Below are 17,474 nucleotides of genomic sequence, written 5' to 3'. Positions count from 1 at the left end.
TCTGTACACCCACCTAGATAAGAGAAGTTGGACAAAAAAATATATATATAAGAAGAAAATAAAGGGACCGATGGCCCCGGAGGGACATGGGAGTGTAGGAGGTAGGGGAAGGGAGGAGGGTTGGTCAACCTAGGGACAGGGAACAACAAATGGTTCAAAACCAACGGTAGGGAGGGGATGGGAGGACTGGTAGGGAGTGACCAAGGTCAAGGCAACCGGAGGAACTACTGAAGCCAGAATGAAGACTGATCATGGTATTGGGACAGAAGGAAGCTGCAAAGAAATAGAGGAAAGAAGTAGGAGGCAAAGGGCATATATACAAGCCTAAATACAGACATGTACATATGTAAATATATTCAAGCAGTGAGTTTTAAAGCCTTCTGGCTGGGAAACATTTCTGTCTGAACTCGCCATGGGTCCCTGGAGGCTGCTGGGCTCCTGCTGAGCTTTGTCTCAGCAGAATCACCGTTGTCACCTTCCCCTTCACTCAGCAGTGGCATCAGATGCTCCGCTGTCCGTGGGTTCAGTCTTCCTCTCCCTGAAGTCCAAGGAGTTGCACTGTTGACCTTGAGCTTAGCAGCCCGGCAGGAGCCCCTGGGCCACACGGCGTCAATCCAGACTCCTGCAGGGGTTGGTTTGTGTTTGTTCAAATGCAAGAAAAACTGGGGTTTTATTTTTCCTGAAAACAGTAACACCCATTCATTTTCCAAATTTATAAGCAACAATGATGAACTATTTTTAAATTAACATATTTTTAAAATTACATTGAACAAAAGGAAGAGAAATCTCATTTTACTCCCTAAAAATAGTCACAGCTAATATGTTCTCTATTCTTCGAAGTGAACGACCAAATGTTTAGGGTATATTGGTGTATATCAGTTTAAGTAAAATACCCTTTTAGCTCGTTCTGTGCCCCTGGAGCAGTATCTGCTGAAAGCATCCCTGATTGCACAGGACCTGCATGGCCAACATTCGGCAGAGGTGGGCTGATGAGCAGTTTGGGGCCCCATCAGCTGGAGTGTTTCTGCTGCTCTCTGTGTTTCATTCCTGCATCTATCCACGGGAGCTCCACGTGAAAGTTCATGTGGCAGAAAGAACAGTTTTTATAAACTATTAATAGCTATGTATTTTTCCTTTCTGAATTTACACAACATTGCCCTGGTTTCCCTAAATCTGTTAAGAACTTTGCCACCCCGCCACTGCGGGCGAGGGGCACATAGGACACAGGACCCCAGGAGCATGGCCGGCCGGGGACTGCAGCCAACAGGGAGGGCCCCATCCTGGGACTGCACAGGCCCCCAAGACTCAGTGCAGCCCACCCCACTTGCAGAGGAAGAAAGGGCCTCCTAGTGGATGGGAGTCCTCCAACACTCCTTGACTCCTCTCTCGTTGGGGGGGAGAAACCTCAGAATTTCTATGAGAGCCCCCAGTTGGGCCTCCACCCCACCCCCGCCACGCCCCAGTCCTTGTTGGAATTTTAAAAAAGAACAAACAACCCCCACCACCAAAAATAAATAAAAAGAACTTCACAGTCCATCTTGGTAAAAAGCCCTCAGAGCTAAACCTTTGTGGACAGTGTTGTTGTTTTCCTTAAACTGCTTGAAAGGCTCTGTACACTATAAAACTTGAGAGTGATTATGTTTGCACTGTGCAGTGGGAATATCCAATTCCCCGAATGCCAGCTAGAGTGCATCAAGAGTTTCTAAACATTTCCACCTTCTGTTTTAAGAACTTTGAGTTAATATTTCCGGGAATACTGGTTAATTCTAAGCATTTTTCGTGGTGCCTTGCTATAGGTCATTGGTGATGCTGCACAGAGAGGTGCTCAACAACCCCTCCCTGCCATCAGGTCAGTTCTGACTCTTAGTGACCCTACGGGGCAGAGTAGAACTGCCCCCTTTTACAGTAGACTCTTAAGCCTATGGTAGCAGAAAGCCCCCGCCCCACCCCCTCCCCATGAGCTGCCTGCTGGCGATTTCAAACTGCTGACCTTGGCATTTACAGCCCCACTTCCCCCCACCCCACCCCTGCTGTACCACCAGGTCTCCTGACAGGTGTGCTCACTCAGAAGATTTCCTTGGAATGGGATCACTGAGTAGACAGTGGTCTGAAGTCATAAAAAGCCTCAGGTCATCTGAACTCATCATGTATAAATTATTACATGAGAGCCCAGAGCAGGTGTTTCTGAGATTTTTTATTCTGTTACTTTCTTCATCTGATAACTCCAAATGCTTTATTATCTCTGTAGAGAAACTAATTCATAGACACGCATATGTGTATTAGAAAGTTTTAGATCAAAGAGTAATTGTATATTAAAAAAACATCCCAGCCCAGTCCAGATCAAGTCCATAAGTCTGATATTAGCCCATATGTCTGGTACCAGTCTATAAATTCCTCTTCAGACTAACACAACACATGCAATGATGTCAAATGCAGGAAGGTCACAGGCCAGTGGGTGGAAAGTCTTGTGGATCCATTGGCCGTGGAAGCATCTCAGCGCTGGCATGGGACTCCACGTGGCTCCTTCAGCGTAGCTCCATGTGGCTTGTCAACAGGATGTCTCGCAGAGAGAGAGTGTATGTCCCACCTCCAGGAAGAAGACAAGAGTTCCCCAGAATCCTTAGGTGAAGGCCAGGCCTACACAGAGGCATGGTTGGCTATGAATGACCTGATTGACAGGCTAGACTCCACCCCTTCGCTCAAGTTGACAGGAGACTATGTAACTGCCACATTATCCAAATACTAGAAGCGATCTTTTCACATGACACACTTGTTTGTTTTTTAAAGAATCAGATGGGCGACTCCACTATCTCCAGCCCTGGGCTGCAACCGAGCACTCAGCTGTCCACTCTGGGAAGTACAGAGACTTTAGAAGAGCTGCCCCCCGGGTCACAAGACCAGGTTTGTACAGCTGAGCCCAGCTTTGTCCCTGCAACGAGACACCAAGTGCAGGCTTGATTTCTGACTTACCTGTCCAGGTGCACACACACAGCAGCGTAAAGGCACTACCCATGTGTCCCCCCCTGCCCGCTTCAGTTCCAGAGCTGAATCTTTATCTGCATGGCGCGGCGCCATCACCTCCTCTGTGGAAAGATGTGCCCTGGGGCCCCTCCTGGTCGGTTCCACGGCCACGCCCCGATGCCTTCCTTGCTTGTCCTCTGGCATCCCTGCTCAGGACACTCCTCCTCCCTGTAGGCTCCCCGTGTACGACGACAACCTCCTGCCCTGTGGATTGTCTCCCAAAAATATAACAAGCGGCTGGTTTGTGCCCCCCTTGGGACAGGCAGTATGTCTGCTTGTCGTTTGCTGCACCCTTGCCTTCCAGCACGGTCACCATTTGTTGACTTATGGGCTCCCTTGACAACTGATGGCCTGATCAATGAATAGGTATATTTTCATAATCAGATGAAGCCTCTAATTGGCTAGCTAAGCTTTATTTTAAGATGAGTATGGATTTATATGCAGCTAGGTCCCAAAGCCCCTGTGCCCACTTCCCCGTTGATAACATCCTGCAGAATGTTGTACAGTGCCCTCATCACAGAGCTGTTAACTCGATCCAGCATGTGCAGCTTCCTCAGGCACGGCTGTGCACATGGGTCTAGTTCTGTGCGATTTTACACCTGTGAGGTTTGTCCTCCACCACAGTCGAGCGCGGTAAAGGATAGTTTCACAGTGACAAGGCTCCCTCATGCCACCCCCTCCTGTCTTAACCCCTGGGCACCATCAATGTTTTCTCCAGGTCTCTAGCTGTGCCGTTCCAGGAATGCTAAGTGGATAGGCTCCAGAGCAGGGACATTTATCCGGCCCGCTGTGTGTTTACTGCTGCGGCCTCTCCTCGTCCAGGGATGTGCATAGGAATTTGTGCATAGCTTTTTTTTAAAACTATAGTCTGGCCTTCGAATGGTCTGAGGGAACGTGAACTGGCCCTGTTTAAAAAGTTTGAGGACCCCTGGTTGAGTGTAGCTGACCTTCTTCACTCCGTGTATTCCTGGAGCGTCCTTCACACGGCTGCCTCCATGGCTCCTGTCTGGTCGTTCTCTGTGGCGTGGTTTCTTTCTTTAACTGGTCAACTCTTGGAGCTGCTCTGGACACTGGAGTTGCCGTTTTTCTTTGGATGCGCGTGCTGCTTCTCCGGCTAGTGCCCAAGAGTGTAGTGCTCGGTCCCATGGCTTGGCCGTTTCACCTTAACCTGCAGCCACGTGTTAAATCTTCAGATGCTCAGTGCATCGGGTGTTTGTACTCTGTTTGCATTGAGAGGCAGGTGATGCTGTGTGGAATGGCGTTTACAAACCGGGTTTTGTGCTTTGATGGTGTAGTGGTTGCACTTTGGCGGCTGTGAACCAGCAGTCGCAGCCTCAGAGACCCAGAGCGAGGTTCTCCCCGCCCTGGGGGCTGATGGGGGTGGGGTTTTGTTGTGGGTTCGGAGCGAGGCTGGGTTCCTTCTGGGCCGTGCTGTCAGCTCTGGGGGTTCAGTGAGCAGTCGCTTTGCCTTTTGGAAGCACGAGGCGCCGCTCCCCTGCCCGTGCTGACTGACAGATGAGGATCCAGGCACTGCCTGACTCACAGAGGTGCACGGCGAACTGGGCCAAAGGAAGGGAGCCCTTCCCGCCGTATGGAACTAGGAGCTCACAGCAAAGCCCCTGCTCGTGTGTGGAAACCCAGGGTTTTGTGGTCCCTCGGGACGCTGGCTCTGATACCATGATGGTTCTTACACACTCCTTCAAGATTCTCATTGTGCTGTAAAACTCCGTTTCTCAGGCAAATTGATAACTCTTTGGGGTATCTAAATATGGATATTGTCAGAAGCCATGTGATTGGTAATATTAGCCCAAATCCATAATTCACCCCCAAGTACAGGCGCTACATTTGTGTGTCAATGCTGCCATCTAGTGTTGAAAAGGAAATCAACTGCCAAACTTCAATGTCGATAAATTCAATTTCTTTATTAAAATTCCCTCTTCAGAATCCACTCAGCAAGGGCACCGGGGTGCTGGTTGATTTGTGCTTTGTTTGTTTGTTCTTAAGTGGCTGAAATTATTTCCCTGATTCTGTTTGAATGGGTTTGTTGGTTCCTGTGTAGTCCAAAAAGAGCCCTGGTAGTTACACGTTGGGCTGCTAACCACAAGGTCAGCAGGTCAAAACCACCAGCCGCTACTCTGGCAAAGAGTTAAATTCACAGAAACTCACAGGGGCAGTTCTACCCTGTCCTGTAGGGTCACTGTGAGCCGACATCGACTCAATGGTAGTGAGCTTGTTTTTGAGTTTGGTGCAATCAGGGTATTACATGTCTAATAGTGCAACAAACGGCCAGGTAGAAGATTCACGCAGAGAGAAATGAAATATGCTGTGGTGTGAGGAAGGGGCCACTTAGACTTGAATCTCTACAGGCTGCAGGCCTCGGAGTACTGCAGGCTCACTTCCATGCCCCATGACAGAGAAGAGAGCATATGAAAGTCCTGTGTCCTCGTAAGGGAGCCAAGGAGCAGGGTGACTTCCTGTGAGGCAGCAGCCGCACTCCCCAGTCGTGCCTGGGAGAAGGGGCAGTGAGGCCGTCTGCTTCAGAAAGGCTTCCAGGGGACCCTTCTACTTGGTCATGTAGGTTCACTGCCAGCCAGGGTCAGCTGGGGGGCATCGAGTTTGGTTTGTCTTTTAGTGGCCTGCCAGTCTTATGAGAACGTTTGAAACCTTGTGAGAACTTAGCAGGATATGTGTGGCACAGACATGAAGTGAGCACACGCCGTTGGGAACGTGGTGCTGATGAAGGCCGCCAATTTTACCCTCCCCCTTCTGTTCATTGTGTGTGGTGTGTGTGTGTGTGTGTGTGTGTGTGTGTGAGAGAGAGAGAGAGAGATATCACAGGTTGACACTGCATCAGCGCCCCACCCAGGTTCCTTTTGTCGCACTGTTAAACTTTGAATCACCCAGAGGTGAAGAAAGAAAAGAAACCTGTCTAGAGTCAATATTTTTTGAAATGATATATTTATCCATTTTATAAGCACAATTACTGAAAATGTAGCAGCAATACACTGTTATCCCAGTATCCTTTAATCACATATCTCAGTTACTATATTAATTTATAAATTATCAAGGGCTCATGAGGGAGGGGGGAGGAGGAGGGAGGGAAAAAATGAGGACCTAATGCCGGGGGCTGAAGTGGAGAGTAAACGTTTTGAGAATGATGAAGGCAGTGAATGTACAAATGCGTTTTACACAATTGATGTAGGTATGGATGGTGATAAGAGTTGTATGAGCCCCTAATAAAACGATTTTTTTTAAAAAGAAAGAAAAGAGATCATTTTTAAAAAAAGCTGAATGAAAAAAACAAACTTACAGCCACTGAGTCAGTGCTCACTCACAGCTCCACCTGTGGGTTTCCTGTTCGCGAGAGTAGAGTCCAGTGCTGGCCCCATGGAGCTGCCGGCGGATCGCAGCCACCGCATAAGCCCTGCACCCCCAGGGCTGCTCCTCTGACAGCACAGGCGCCCCCCCCTGACCCCCAAAGGCTTTGCCCCACGCCCTACTTTCCAGGCACTGTCTGAGACTGTTGGTAGCCTGGCAGCAGTGTTGCTAGCAGAGGCTCCATGGAGAAATCCAGGACCTTCTTGCTTCGTTTAGAGTCGGGCTGCACAACCGCACCTCACTTTTCAGTTCTCGGGCAGCATTAGTTCCTGCGTGTGCTATTGGCCTGGGGCACTTGGGCACAGCTAGCTCTTTAATAAGAAACTGCCCCCTCCACTCAGAAGTGAGCTCCAGCACAGGTCCCTGAAGTTTGGATTGCATTGTCATTGCGGATTTCTGTCCCTAGCCCGGGAAGACCTGGCCTTCACCAGGGACATCCGTCTCAACGTGTTCCCAGCCCTCCTTGTTTCTAGACTGGATGCTCGAGAAGGGAGTTAGTGCCCCGGTTTTCAAGAGATATCTCTCCTTCATGGGCGTTTGATCTGTTTTTCAGACCGCTCCGACTGGACATAAGCATCTGACGGTGGAAGAATTGTTTGGAACCTCTCTGCCCAAGGAGCCGCTCATGGCTGTGGGCCTTGATTCAGAGGACATGGAGAAACGGCCGGGAGAAGCCTCGCAGAAGGAGCCCAGCACGCTCCTGCCCTTTCCCTTCGAGCAGCCAGGAGGGGGCCCACAGATGGAAAGCCTGGGTGTGCAGGCCACTCCCCTCCACTCAGTGCCACCCGAAGGCCCCGCCCCAGTGCTCATCACTCCTGCCTGCATCACGCAGGCCGGTGATAAGCATGCCTCAAGCTATGTGAGCCCCCTGAGCCCTGTGCTCAGCCCCCCTCTGCCACCAGAGACTCCTCATGCCCAGATGCCCCCCAGCTTACCTCGAAGCAGCGCCAGGACGCAGGCAGTGAAGACCACACCCAGACAGAGGTCTCCTCTCCTCAACCAGCCAGTCCCCGAGCTCAACCACCCCTGTCTGATAGCCAGCCAGAGCCCCTTCAGGGCCCCCCTCAGCATGACGGGCTCAGCTGGGGCTTCCCTCGCAAGCGTGGATCTTCTCCAGAAACTCAGGTTGACGCCACAGCAGGACCAATTGCAGACACAGTCCCTTGGGAAAGGTGCCATGGCGCCCAGCTTTCCCCCAGCAGCTGGCCAGCTGGCCACACCTGAGAGCTTCACCGAGCCTCCTGCCAAAACCGCCACAGCCAGAGCCGCCACCGCAGCCCCCCTGCGCAGCATGGTGCTCTCTCCCTTCCAGGTACCGTCGGGCCGGGCAGGGGAGTAAACCCACACGAGCCTGGGTTTCTTCTGACACTAGGAGGAGTTGTTTGACGAGACACCTGTGGACACGTGTTGAGTGTGCCCCACTGGGGGGGGGGGGGGCAGTAAGAAGCCCTGTAGTGAGCAACTAGGTAATTGGTAAGTGACGGTGTATAGCTCCGTTCACTTCCGATGCAGACAAAGCACCCCGACTTGCATCCCCATCGGATGTGCAGGGCAGGTTCTGGGTTCGAGCAGGCCTGACAGCCCAGGAGTCATTATCTGACACAGGACCCCAGATCCAGACGAGCCCACACTTGGTTCCATTCCCCACACTGGGTGCCCCTGGCATGCTAGGCTCGCTAGGGAGGCTTCCCACGTCTGCAAGTGGAGGCCAAAGGAAGCTTCCCAGTGACACTGATGCTGATCCCTCGTGGCAGGGATGGCTCACCAGGCGAGCTGTCCGAGGCGAGGAGCATGGGAAAGCCCTGGGACCAGGGGGCATTTGAGGAATTTACGAGAAGAAGTTGGGCAGCGAAGACGAGCACGACTTTGTAGTGGGCCTCAGAGCCTTGGGAGGAGTCTCTAAAGGGCATTGAGCGAAAGGGACCCTTATGGAGTCGGATGAAGGCAGGAAAGAGGCAGTGGGAGTCGCGCAGCTCCAATGGTGGGGCCTCGGTGGTGGGGAGGGGGTCGGCGGGGGTGGTGCTGAAACATCGTCCGTGGGACACAGCACTAGCCTGGGGGCGGGGCTGAAGATTGCCACGCAGTGGGTTTCTAAGATATGTAAACTCACAGAGAACTTTACCAGTTGGGGTTACCCACACCATCCAGTGCTTCTGCTTCAGAGTGACCCTAGATACGTTCTTTACAGAAACAGCCTCATTTTTTCCCCTCAGTGGTTGGTGGGTTTGAACTGGTAACCTTGCAGGTAGCAGCAGTCCACCATCTAACATAATCTCCAATCCTAACATTTCAACAAATAATCAGTGGAATCTTTCCTCTTGAAACCCTGTGCAGGAGAAAGGAAAGCCAGGAACTTGGGGAGCTCAGTCCCCTGTCATTCTTGGCCTCTCCACTTAGGGCCCCATCAACATAAGAGCAGGAGAGAGTGCACTTCAGCAGAGGGCAATCACCCCCCTGGTGTGCGCCCGCTGCTACTGGCCCAGTAGCTCTGCAGGTGTGGCCTGCAGTCTGGAAGGTTTCGGGAGAGCCTGGCAGAATGCTGTCCTCTCCAGACTGGCCTCCGCGCCCACTCCCTGCTCTGCTTTGCTCTGCGGGAGCCGACCTGCACGTAAGCAGCATGACTGTTAGGCTGGGCCTGCGTGGAGCTCTGATGTGTGCGCTCTGCAGCAACAAGCCTTTCCCCGTGAGCGAGGACCACAGTCAGCGTGTGGGAATGTGACAGAAGGAAGGCTACTTGAGATGACTTGTCCAGAGTTTACGTCCCCTCACCCAGATGCTGGTCAGAATCTCCTGTCTGTAGAAGACGGAGCCACAGACACTTGCCTAGGGACTCCCAGCTTAATAAGAGCGATGGACTTCGCTCTTTGCCCGTGTGGCAGCCCGAAAGATTCCGGTGCCCGCCCTTTCGGGGCGCTGAGGGGGGCTAGTCCATCACTCTCACCAGGAGTTGGTCTCGCCGCCTCTGGATCACCGAAGGCGCATTGCTGTCTGCCTTATTGCCACCTAGATTTTCCCACCAGCATCTGGACGCTGCCTGCCTGCCCCGTGCTACCCCTGCTCATCTTCCCTTTTTACACCTTGCAGTCTATGCAGCAAAGCCAGGACGCGGACGTGTTTGCACAGCCAAAGGGGTTACCCGGTGCCATCCCGGTAAGCATTCTTTCTGAAGAATCCATCCGTCTAGGAGTGTGGAGTAAAACGTCTCTCTAGCTTGCCTGTACCTGCCTCAGCTACCCCATCCTGGGCCACGCCCCTGGTGCCCTAGTCAGATTTCATTTCTGTGGGCAGGTACCTCTGTGGGAAAGCCTTTCCTCGAGTGAGTGAGTGAGTGAGTGAGTGAGTGAGTGAGTGAGTGAGTGAGTGGAGTCAGGCTTCTTGAATCTGGGGATTTAAACTAAACCAGCTTCGAGCTTGTCTCATTAAGTCTTATCCTTCCCCTGTGACCTGTCCTGCTGTTGGATAAAGACCAGCATCGGTAGTGGAGGTGCCAGGGAAAGGACGACATGAGCGTGCTCTGAGATGATGAGCCGAGAGCCCAGGGCCACTTGGGGGCCGGGGTGGGGGGTTGTCAAGCCAGCTCACACCAAGCCTCCAGGGCGGAACAGGACTGCCGTGGGCTTTCCACAGCTGGAGACCCGCAAGGGCAGAAAGCCTGTCTTTGTCTGTGAGTAGCCGGTGGGTTCACACTGCTGACCTGAGGCTGGCAGCCTCACCTGTCACCCACTTGACCCCCAGGGCCCCTTCTCTGGAGGGATAGGGAAGTGACACATCGTGACTGAGGAGTGGTTCGCCAAGTGATATACAGGTTTCAAAAAATCCTAGAAATGGCCCAAAACTATCATTATAGTTATCAAAGACAAAACTTCTTGAAAATGAAATTAATATCTCCCTCTTTCCCAATTTAGATGGGTTTGCAGGTTAATTACCACTAATAGCCAGGAAAACAGTAAACTGTACTAGTCGGTATGCTCAGTAATTTTCAGACCTGATGGCACACCGCGTAGACTGGGCCTTTCTGCGCGTGCCTTCCTTGGGGCTTGGCTTGATTTCCCGAGCAGCCCTGGGTGCTGGGGTTCTGGCACCGGACTATTCATTCTCCCGTGCAGCAGAAGCGCACAGCCAGCTCTTAGACGCTCAGCTTCAGTATCCTCTCCCTGAAGCCAGTCCTTAGCATTTGACTCTTCTTCACTCTCACACTGCTGCATCCCCACTCTGGGCCGCCGGCCGCCTTCTCCCCATCAGTACAACCTGACCACGGCCCTCCCTCTGCAGGTTGCAGGCGCCCCAGCCACAACACCTTCTGTGCTGCTGTCCCCAAGTGCTTTCCAGCAGGTCACCGCAAGGTCCACGGAGCTCGAGAGGACGGCCAGCTCCCCTTCTCCTCTGACCGTGGGCACGTCAGAGCATCAGAGAAAGCCTCCGGTGCTGCTCAGCAAGGCTCAGCTCCAGGACACGCTGATACACTTGATCAAGGTGTGTGGGTATCAGGGCAACCTGGGATGAGAGAGACTCTCCGTAAAGTCAGTGCAGAGCGTTAGCCGGGAACAGTGCTGCTCCCCCCCATACACTGCCGATGGGCAGAGAGCTGGGGGGAAATTGCCGAGACCGTCTTCAGGCTTTGATTGTCCCTGGGCGGGGGTAGTATTCGGGCAGCTACACAAGTCTGTGCTGAGCTTTTCCCAGGTGGGGAGTGAGCTGTGACCTGTAAAGGTGACATGGGGGTTCTCGCCATCTCTTGCAGAACGATTCCAGCTTCCTCAGTACGCTTCACGAAGTCTACCTGCAGGTCCTGACCAAGGGCAAAGACGGCCTCAGCCTGTGACGAGCGGAGCCGCAGCGCCACCTCACACAGGCTTCCTCGTGGGACAACCTGCATTGAGCCTCGTTCCCTGCGGATGGTTTCCAAGTGAAGCAGCACCGGCAGCCTTTGTTTTGTCGGGAAGACAAGACGGCTGTCTTGCGTTCAGTGGGTGTTTCCTCCTCTGTGATCGAGCCCAGGAGCCTGCTTGGCAGCTGGCTGTCGTTTCCGAGGATGCCGGGCGGGGAGGCGGCACCAGCAGTGCAGCTCTGCGCTCAGCCCCACACGCTTGCCCTGGCAGCACCACTCACTGGAGCAGACGGGGAAGCTCTGTGCAGAGGAGGAGTTGGCCAGCCCTGCCTGCAGAAGCTTCGAATTTTAAGGATCAGAGATTTTAAGTTGGAAAATTAGGACTTGATTTGTTTAGATGAAGTCTATTTTATATAAATGCCCCATTTGGGCCTTAAAAGTTCTGTGATTTCTCAAATGTGTTTATTTCCAGTGTCCTCTGCCCTGCGGTGCCGCAGGTTCCCTCGCCACGGTACTATGAACAGTGCCGGGCAGGCGGCGTGGCCTGTGGTGGTGCGGAGGCAGGGATGCTGGGTTAATGCAGCCCAAACCCCGCCTGACCACCCTTGCCCTGTTGAGATCAACGCTCCGCTGTTGTGTGTGAAACAAAGCCTTCCTGCCCTTCCCGTCTCAACGCAGTCTACGTCCCTGCCGATGGTTCTCCTTCACACGCTGACAGAAGGACCAGTGGACCAATCTGACAGAGCCGTTCTGGTTCCAGTCCTCGTATATGGAGACGCGCTGTAAAAGCTATGCAGACAAAGGAGCTGGTATTTACACTGCCCTTGCTTCGTTGTAGAATATGGAGTTTGAAAGGAATTGTGACATTCAGAATCTTACCAATGTATTGCTAGGCTGTGAGCATCTTTCCGGCCCCAAGTGTGACAGTATGGAAAGATGCTTCATTATGCTGCTATTAATCTGCCATGATTTGTATGTATTCTGTTATGGCATGTGACGGCGATTAGGGATATTTTAATGTAGAGTTTGACTTGTTTGAGCAGTAGTGATTTTAAGCTACCCTCTGAATGGAAGTGCCCTCGTTTCTGCAACGCACATCATTTTGTAGTCTCTAGCCCAAAAATCATGCACGGCTGGTTTTTCTGAGCACTATGTAAGAACTGGTCCATTCGCTGGGGATGGATGTCGCTGGCAGGGCGGTGGTTCCTTGGGGGCAGTCAGTGAAGCTTTAATGGTAACTCAATCATAAGTCTATAGATTTTCCTAGCTGAAATTTTTTTAAAATTACTTATGAATTACTACATGTTTTAGTTTGTGCTCTTGGTTTTTTTTAGCATTAAGAATACGTCAACTGGTTTTTGTTAACCTGGACATGCTTCTTGAATGTTACTGCTTCTCAACTCTGTGGTCTTTTTGTGACTGTCTAGGTGGTTGCATGTGTGAACTCTACAGAATTCAGGGAAGCTTTTAAGTTCTCACACTCAATTAGGAATCGTTCGTTTGCAAAGCTCAACTCTGCAACCAAAAACGAGGTGTTCACGCAGCATCCAGGATAGGGAACGCTGCTGCCAACAGGAGATGTGGGGGGGGGGGGGTTGTTCAGGGAGCCACGTGACTGTTCTTTTTTTTGTGACTGTTCCATAGATGAACAGTCTGCACCTCATGCAGTCTCCGTGGGCTTTATAAACAGGAGAGCCGAGAGGTTCTGCTTGTAATGGACATCTGAGTGGAGATGTGGTTTTGAGCATATGTTATGCTAAGACAGCGTTAAGAGAAAGATCTTAATCGCAGCAGATGTATTCATGGTCACCCTTTGATCCCGGGAGGGGTGGGTGTGCAGTCAGGAGGGTTATGTAGGTCCCTCAGTGTGGCACCACTCTCTTCAGGGCCCAAGTCACACAGACTAGAAATTCCCGGATTTATGTATCTGAAGCTTCTGAAATGTAGAAGCCAAGCCCAAGCCGTCGGAATTCGAGGGCCCTGGCGGGAGAGTTGCAGTGCAGTTGCCTGATTCCCTGTCTAGGCTTGCAGTGGCTGTTTGCACGCTGCCCCGTGTGTCCTAGAACCTGAGTCGAGCAGAACGGACACCCAAAAGGAGGTGTTTCGCACCGGGCTCTCTGCAAGTCCCGCATGGAGACCTGCATTCAGGCTGCTGTCTGTGTGCCCAGCCCAGGGCTGGTTGCAGGCTCCGGAGAGGAGCCGTGCAGAGCTTGGCGAGGTGGGGCGGCTGCTGTCTGAACAGACTCGTGCGCCCTCCCAGAGAGCTGTGCTCCTTTGAGGCAGAAGGTCTTGGTCCTGTGTGTGTGCTGTGAGCTTTGAGCTGTGAGGGTCAGCCTGGCTGACTGCCTCCTGCATTTCCAGAGGGCTGTCCCTGTCAGGAGAAGCGTTGCCTGCTGTCTATCTGACAGTGCGGTCTTGTTCAACGCCCACGCTGACTTGGCTCCTCCTGGGCCAGAGGACACACGGGCTTCATTTAGGAAATGTCCCTATGGGTGTTGCGCATCGAACGTGTGCTCGGGCCTGTGTTGTTCAGCATTCTAAACCCCATCACAGCCTGTGCGAGGTGAACCTCCTCAAACCACACGGCTGCAACTCCTCCCCAAAGAAGTCCTCCTGAAATGCCCCGTCACGCTGCATGTAGTGGACGGTGCCTAACTGCTTACACGCACGATCCCTCACTGCCCTATACCTCTGGGCCCGGGTTAGCACTGCTGAACACGTTTCCAACACACCCGCCTACCTGGGGTTTTGGGCGTTGTGTTCAGAATACCTCCCAGAAGTGATCGTGGCCCCCGAGTTGTTGGGAAGAGTCCAGACTGCAGCCGGCTCGGAGGCAAGGCAGGCAGCCTTCACTGGCCCTGTCCGCTCCAGGAGCTGTTCCCAGCAGGAGGGAGGGGTGTGTGCAGCCCTGACGTGGTTCTCTCTTGAACTCCTGAATTAAAGATGCTGAGATGGCAGTGTCCTCCCCACCCCCACCGTGTGGCCCCTCGAGAAACGTGTTTTTAGGGTCTGTTCTCCGTGGTTGTGTTTCACTCTGTTCCTGCCCTGGCTGTGAGGCACCGCCCAGAACCCCTGCTCCCTGAAGTGGTGGTGGTGGGGGGGGGGCTCTGAAATGACAGCAAGAGTTTGTTCTGTGAGCTCAATTTACATCATTAACATTTTTGATGGTATGGATTTTATACCACCTGTGTATGTTTGCAAATATTAAGTTATTACATGTTTTAAAATGAGCATTTTTCATTCTAAATTTTATATGTTTGCAAATGTATTTTTTTAATAAAATTTCAAAACCAAGATTTAGCACCTACCAAATTTTATCTGTGTTTTTATTCAGTTGGGGAGGTAAACTTGAATAATATGCTACATTGTACCAGAGCTAATACTAGTAATATAGGGTGGAGGGGAGTGGGTTAAAGGAACAGAATCAAAGGAAGGTGCGTCTCCATCCATCACCAGCCCAGTTCCAGCCCCTGGACCACAGACCACACCAGGCCCAGGTGCCCAGCAGATGAGCCCTTCCTCTCGGGCAGCTAAAGACCAAGGGCTCAGCCCGCACAGCTAAACATATGAGGGGTCTCATTCACATCCCTACTGCACCCCAATCACAAGAGCAGTTCCGATCCCGGGCAGAACCAACTGTCCCGGTCCTGTCCCAGATGTACTCAGTATTCTTGTGCCCAGGAGCCTCGCCGACAGGACGGAGCAAGGGAAGCTTAGTGGCTACTGCCAGCCTGCCCAAGGTGGAGCTCCTCCCTCAGCCTCTCAGAGACGCAGAGCCTGATGGAGGTGCTTTGACGAGAGCCTGCTAGAACCTGGGAGTGAGGCTTCCTTGGAAGCCAAAAAAGGCAGCTGCAGGACACAAGCCACTTGTAGCCCCCAAAGCACGGACCCTTGGTAACGTTGTTTTAATGGAAAGCTTCCTTTTTAAAAAAATACTTTTATTGGAGGCTCTTACATCTCATCACAATCCATACATTCATCCAGTGTGTCAAGCACCTTTGCACATACGCCGCCATCATTTTCAAAGCGTTTTCTTCCCACTTGAGCCCCTGATGGAAAGTGCCCTTTTTTTTTTTTCCCAATGTATTTGGGATAGGGGGGGGAGCTTCCTTTTTAAAAGCAAGTTTTTACACTTGGTTCTAATCCAACATTCTGTGATGCTCACCTTCCCTAACATGATCACTGAAGAGAAAGCAGGTGCAAAAGCAAATGTGAAGAAAGCTGATGGAGCCCGGCTATCAAAAGATACAGCTTGAAGGTAAACAAATGGCCATCTAGCTCAGAAGCAACAAAGCCAACATGGAAGAAGCACACCAGCCTGTGGGATCACGAGGTGTTGATGGGATCACATATCAGGCATCAAAAATCCAGAGCAAAAAAATCATATCAATGTGAGAGGGAGGGTTGAGTGGAGACCCAAAACCCATCTGTAAACAGTTGGACAGCCCCTCAGAGAAGGGTCACAAGGAAGAGACAAGCCAGTCAGGGCGCAGTATAACACTGAGGAAACATTCCTCTAGTTCTTTAATGTTACATCCCCACCCCCACTATCATGACCCCAATTCTACCTTACAAATCCGGCTAGACCAGAGCATGTACACTGGTACAGATAAGATCTGGAAACACAGGGAATCCAGGACAGACAAACCCCTTAGGACCTGTAATGAGAGTAGTGATTTCAGGAGGGGAAGGTTGGGGTAGAAAGGGGAAACTGATCACAATCTACATATAATCCCCTCCCAGGGGTGAAGGGAGGCATCAGTCAGTATAAGACATGAAAATCAAAATTATCAAGAGTTCATGAGGGAGGGAAGGAGGATGGGTGGGAAATGAGCCGATACCAAGGGCTCAAGTAGAAAGAAAATGTTTTGAGAATGAAGATGGCAACTAATGTACAAATGTGCTTGACACAATGGATGGATGTATAGGTTGTGATGAGCTGTACAAACCCCCAATAAAGTGATCTTTTAAAAAAGATTCACAGCTTTAAGCCCTGTGTAGAGGGTCACTGTGAGTTGGAATAGCCTACTGGACAGTGGGAGCGATGGACTCGTTTCTTCTTGGGTCTCCTTCATTTTCCTTTGCTCCCCATGAACAGAGACCAGCCATTCCACCTCCGATGGCCACTCACAGACTTTTTTACTTTAAAATCATTTTATTGGGGGCTCATACAGCTCTTATCACAATCCATACATGCATCCGTTGTGTCAAGCACACCTGTACATTCATTGCCATCGTTCTCAGAACATTTTCTTTCTACTTAAGCCCTTGATATCAGCTCATTTTCCCCTCCCCCTCCCTCCCAAATCCTTGATAATTTAAAAATTATTTTGTCATGTCTTACCCTGACTGATGTCTCCCTTCACCCACTTTTCTGTTGTCCTTCCCCTTGGGAGGGGTATATATAGATCACTGTGATCGGTTTCCCCCACCTTTCCCTTCCCCTCCTGGTATTGCTGCACGCATTATTGGTCCTGAGGGTTTATCTGCCCTGGATTCCGTTTCCATCTCTTATTTGTGCCTGTGCACATGCTCTGGTCTCGCCAGATTTGTGTTGGGATCAGGATAAGGGGAGCGGGGGAAGGAAGCATTAAAGAACTAGAGGAAAGTTGTATGTTTCATCGGTGCTATACCACAGGCTTCTTGTAAGACCCCAGACACTGTTCACCAAGCTAGGATGCAGAACATGATCTCTGTGGATAAGTTATGCCAGTTGACCAGGTGATGCCCTGAGACTGGACCCCAGCCTCTGGTCCACATGCTTTTTCTAGTCTTTGGGTTGCACGTGTGACTAGCTGGAGTGGTGCTTTTTCTCACGACATCTCCTGCCATGACCTAGGAGAAACCAGGGAACCAGGTTCTTCAGAACTAAGGTGAGCAGGTCCTGGGTACAGGACGGAGTGTCTGCTGGGTCTCGCCTGGCTGTCACCCATTCACGGTCTTGGGATAAGCAGAGTGTGAAGAGGGATTGCTGAGGTTCCAGAAATAGGGTCTGTGTCGGAGCTGTCAGAAGGCAGCCCCGGCTCTCCTGGAGGAGAAGCTGGAGCCGAGGCAGCCCCGTGGGTGTCCCCGTGGGTGAGCGGAGCCTGCCTCCAGGCGAAGGCAGGAAGCAGCAGCAGCAAGAACCAGCCCCGAAGCCTGTCCGCGCCTCAGACAGTGCGAAGCGGACGTCTTCGTGAGAAGAGGGCCCTCGCGGCCTGCGTTTGCTCCATGCGGCTGGGCCCCGGCCGACGAGGCGCTCGCGGCC

At 51.8% G+C, this 17,474-nt stretch overlaps 1 protein-coding gene across 2 annotated transcripts in view; it reads left to right on the top strand.

Moving 5' to 3' along the window:
- DCP1A (decapping mRNA 1A) overlaps window positions 1-11,669 on the top strand; it is a 38,715-nt gene extending 27,046 nt beyond the window's left edge. The window contains exons 6-10 of one of the 2 annotated variants that reach the window (XM_004715279.2): window positions 2,788-2,901; window positions 6,953-7,711; window positions 9,484-9,549; window positions 10,672-10,872; window positions 11,141-11,669. In XM_004715279.2, the coding sequence (XP_004715336.1) occupies window positions 2,788-2,901; window positions 6,953-7,711; window positions 9,484-9,549; window positions 10,672-10,872; window positions 11,141-11,221 (1,221 nt within the window). In that variant the 3' untranslated portion in view covers window positions 11,222-11,669. The remainder of the gene's footprint in view (window positions 1-2,787; window positions 2,902-6,952; window positions 7,712-9,483; window positions 9,550-10,671; window positions 10,873-11,140) is intronic. The other variant, XM_030887620.2, reaches the window with a different exon arrangement.
- Window positions 11,670-17,474: the final 5,805 nt, after the last annotated feature.

The sequence above is a fragment of the Echinops telfairi genome, unplaced genomic scaffold (assembly GCF_000313985.2).
Source record: "Echinops telfairi isolate 266 unplaced genomic scaffold, ASM31398v2 ScPeMD7_7420;HRSCAF=8458, whole genome shotgun sequence".
In the NCBI taxonomy this organism is placed as follows: Eukaryota; Metazoa; Chordata; class Mammalia; order Afrosoricida; family Tenrecidae; genus Echinops; species Echinops telfairi.
This window is presented reverse-complemented; position numbering and strand designations above follow the sequence as displayed.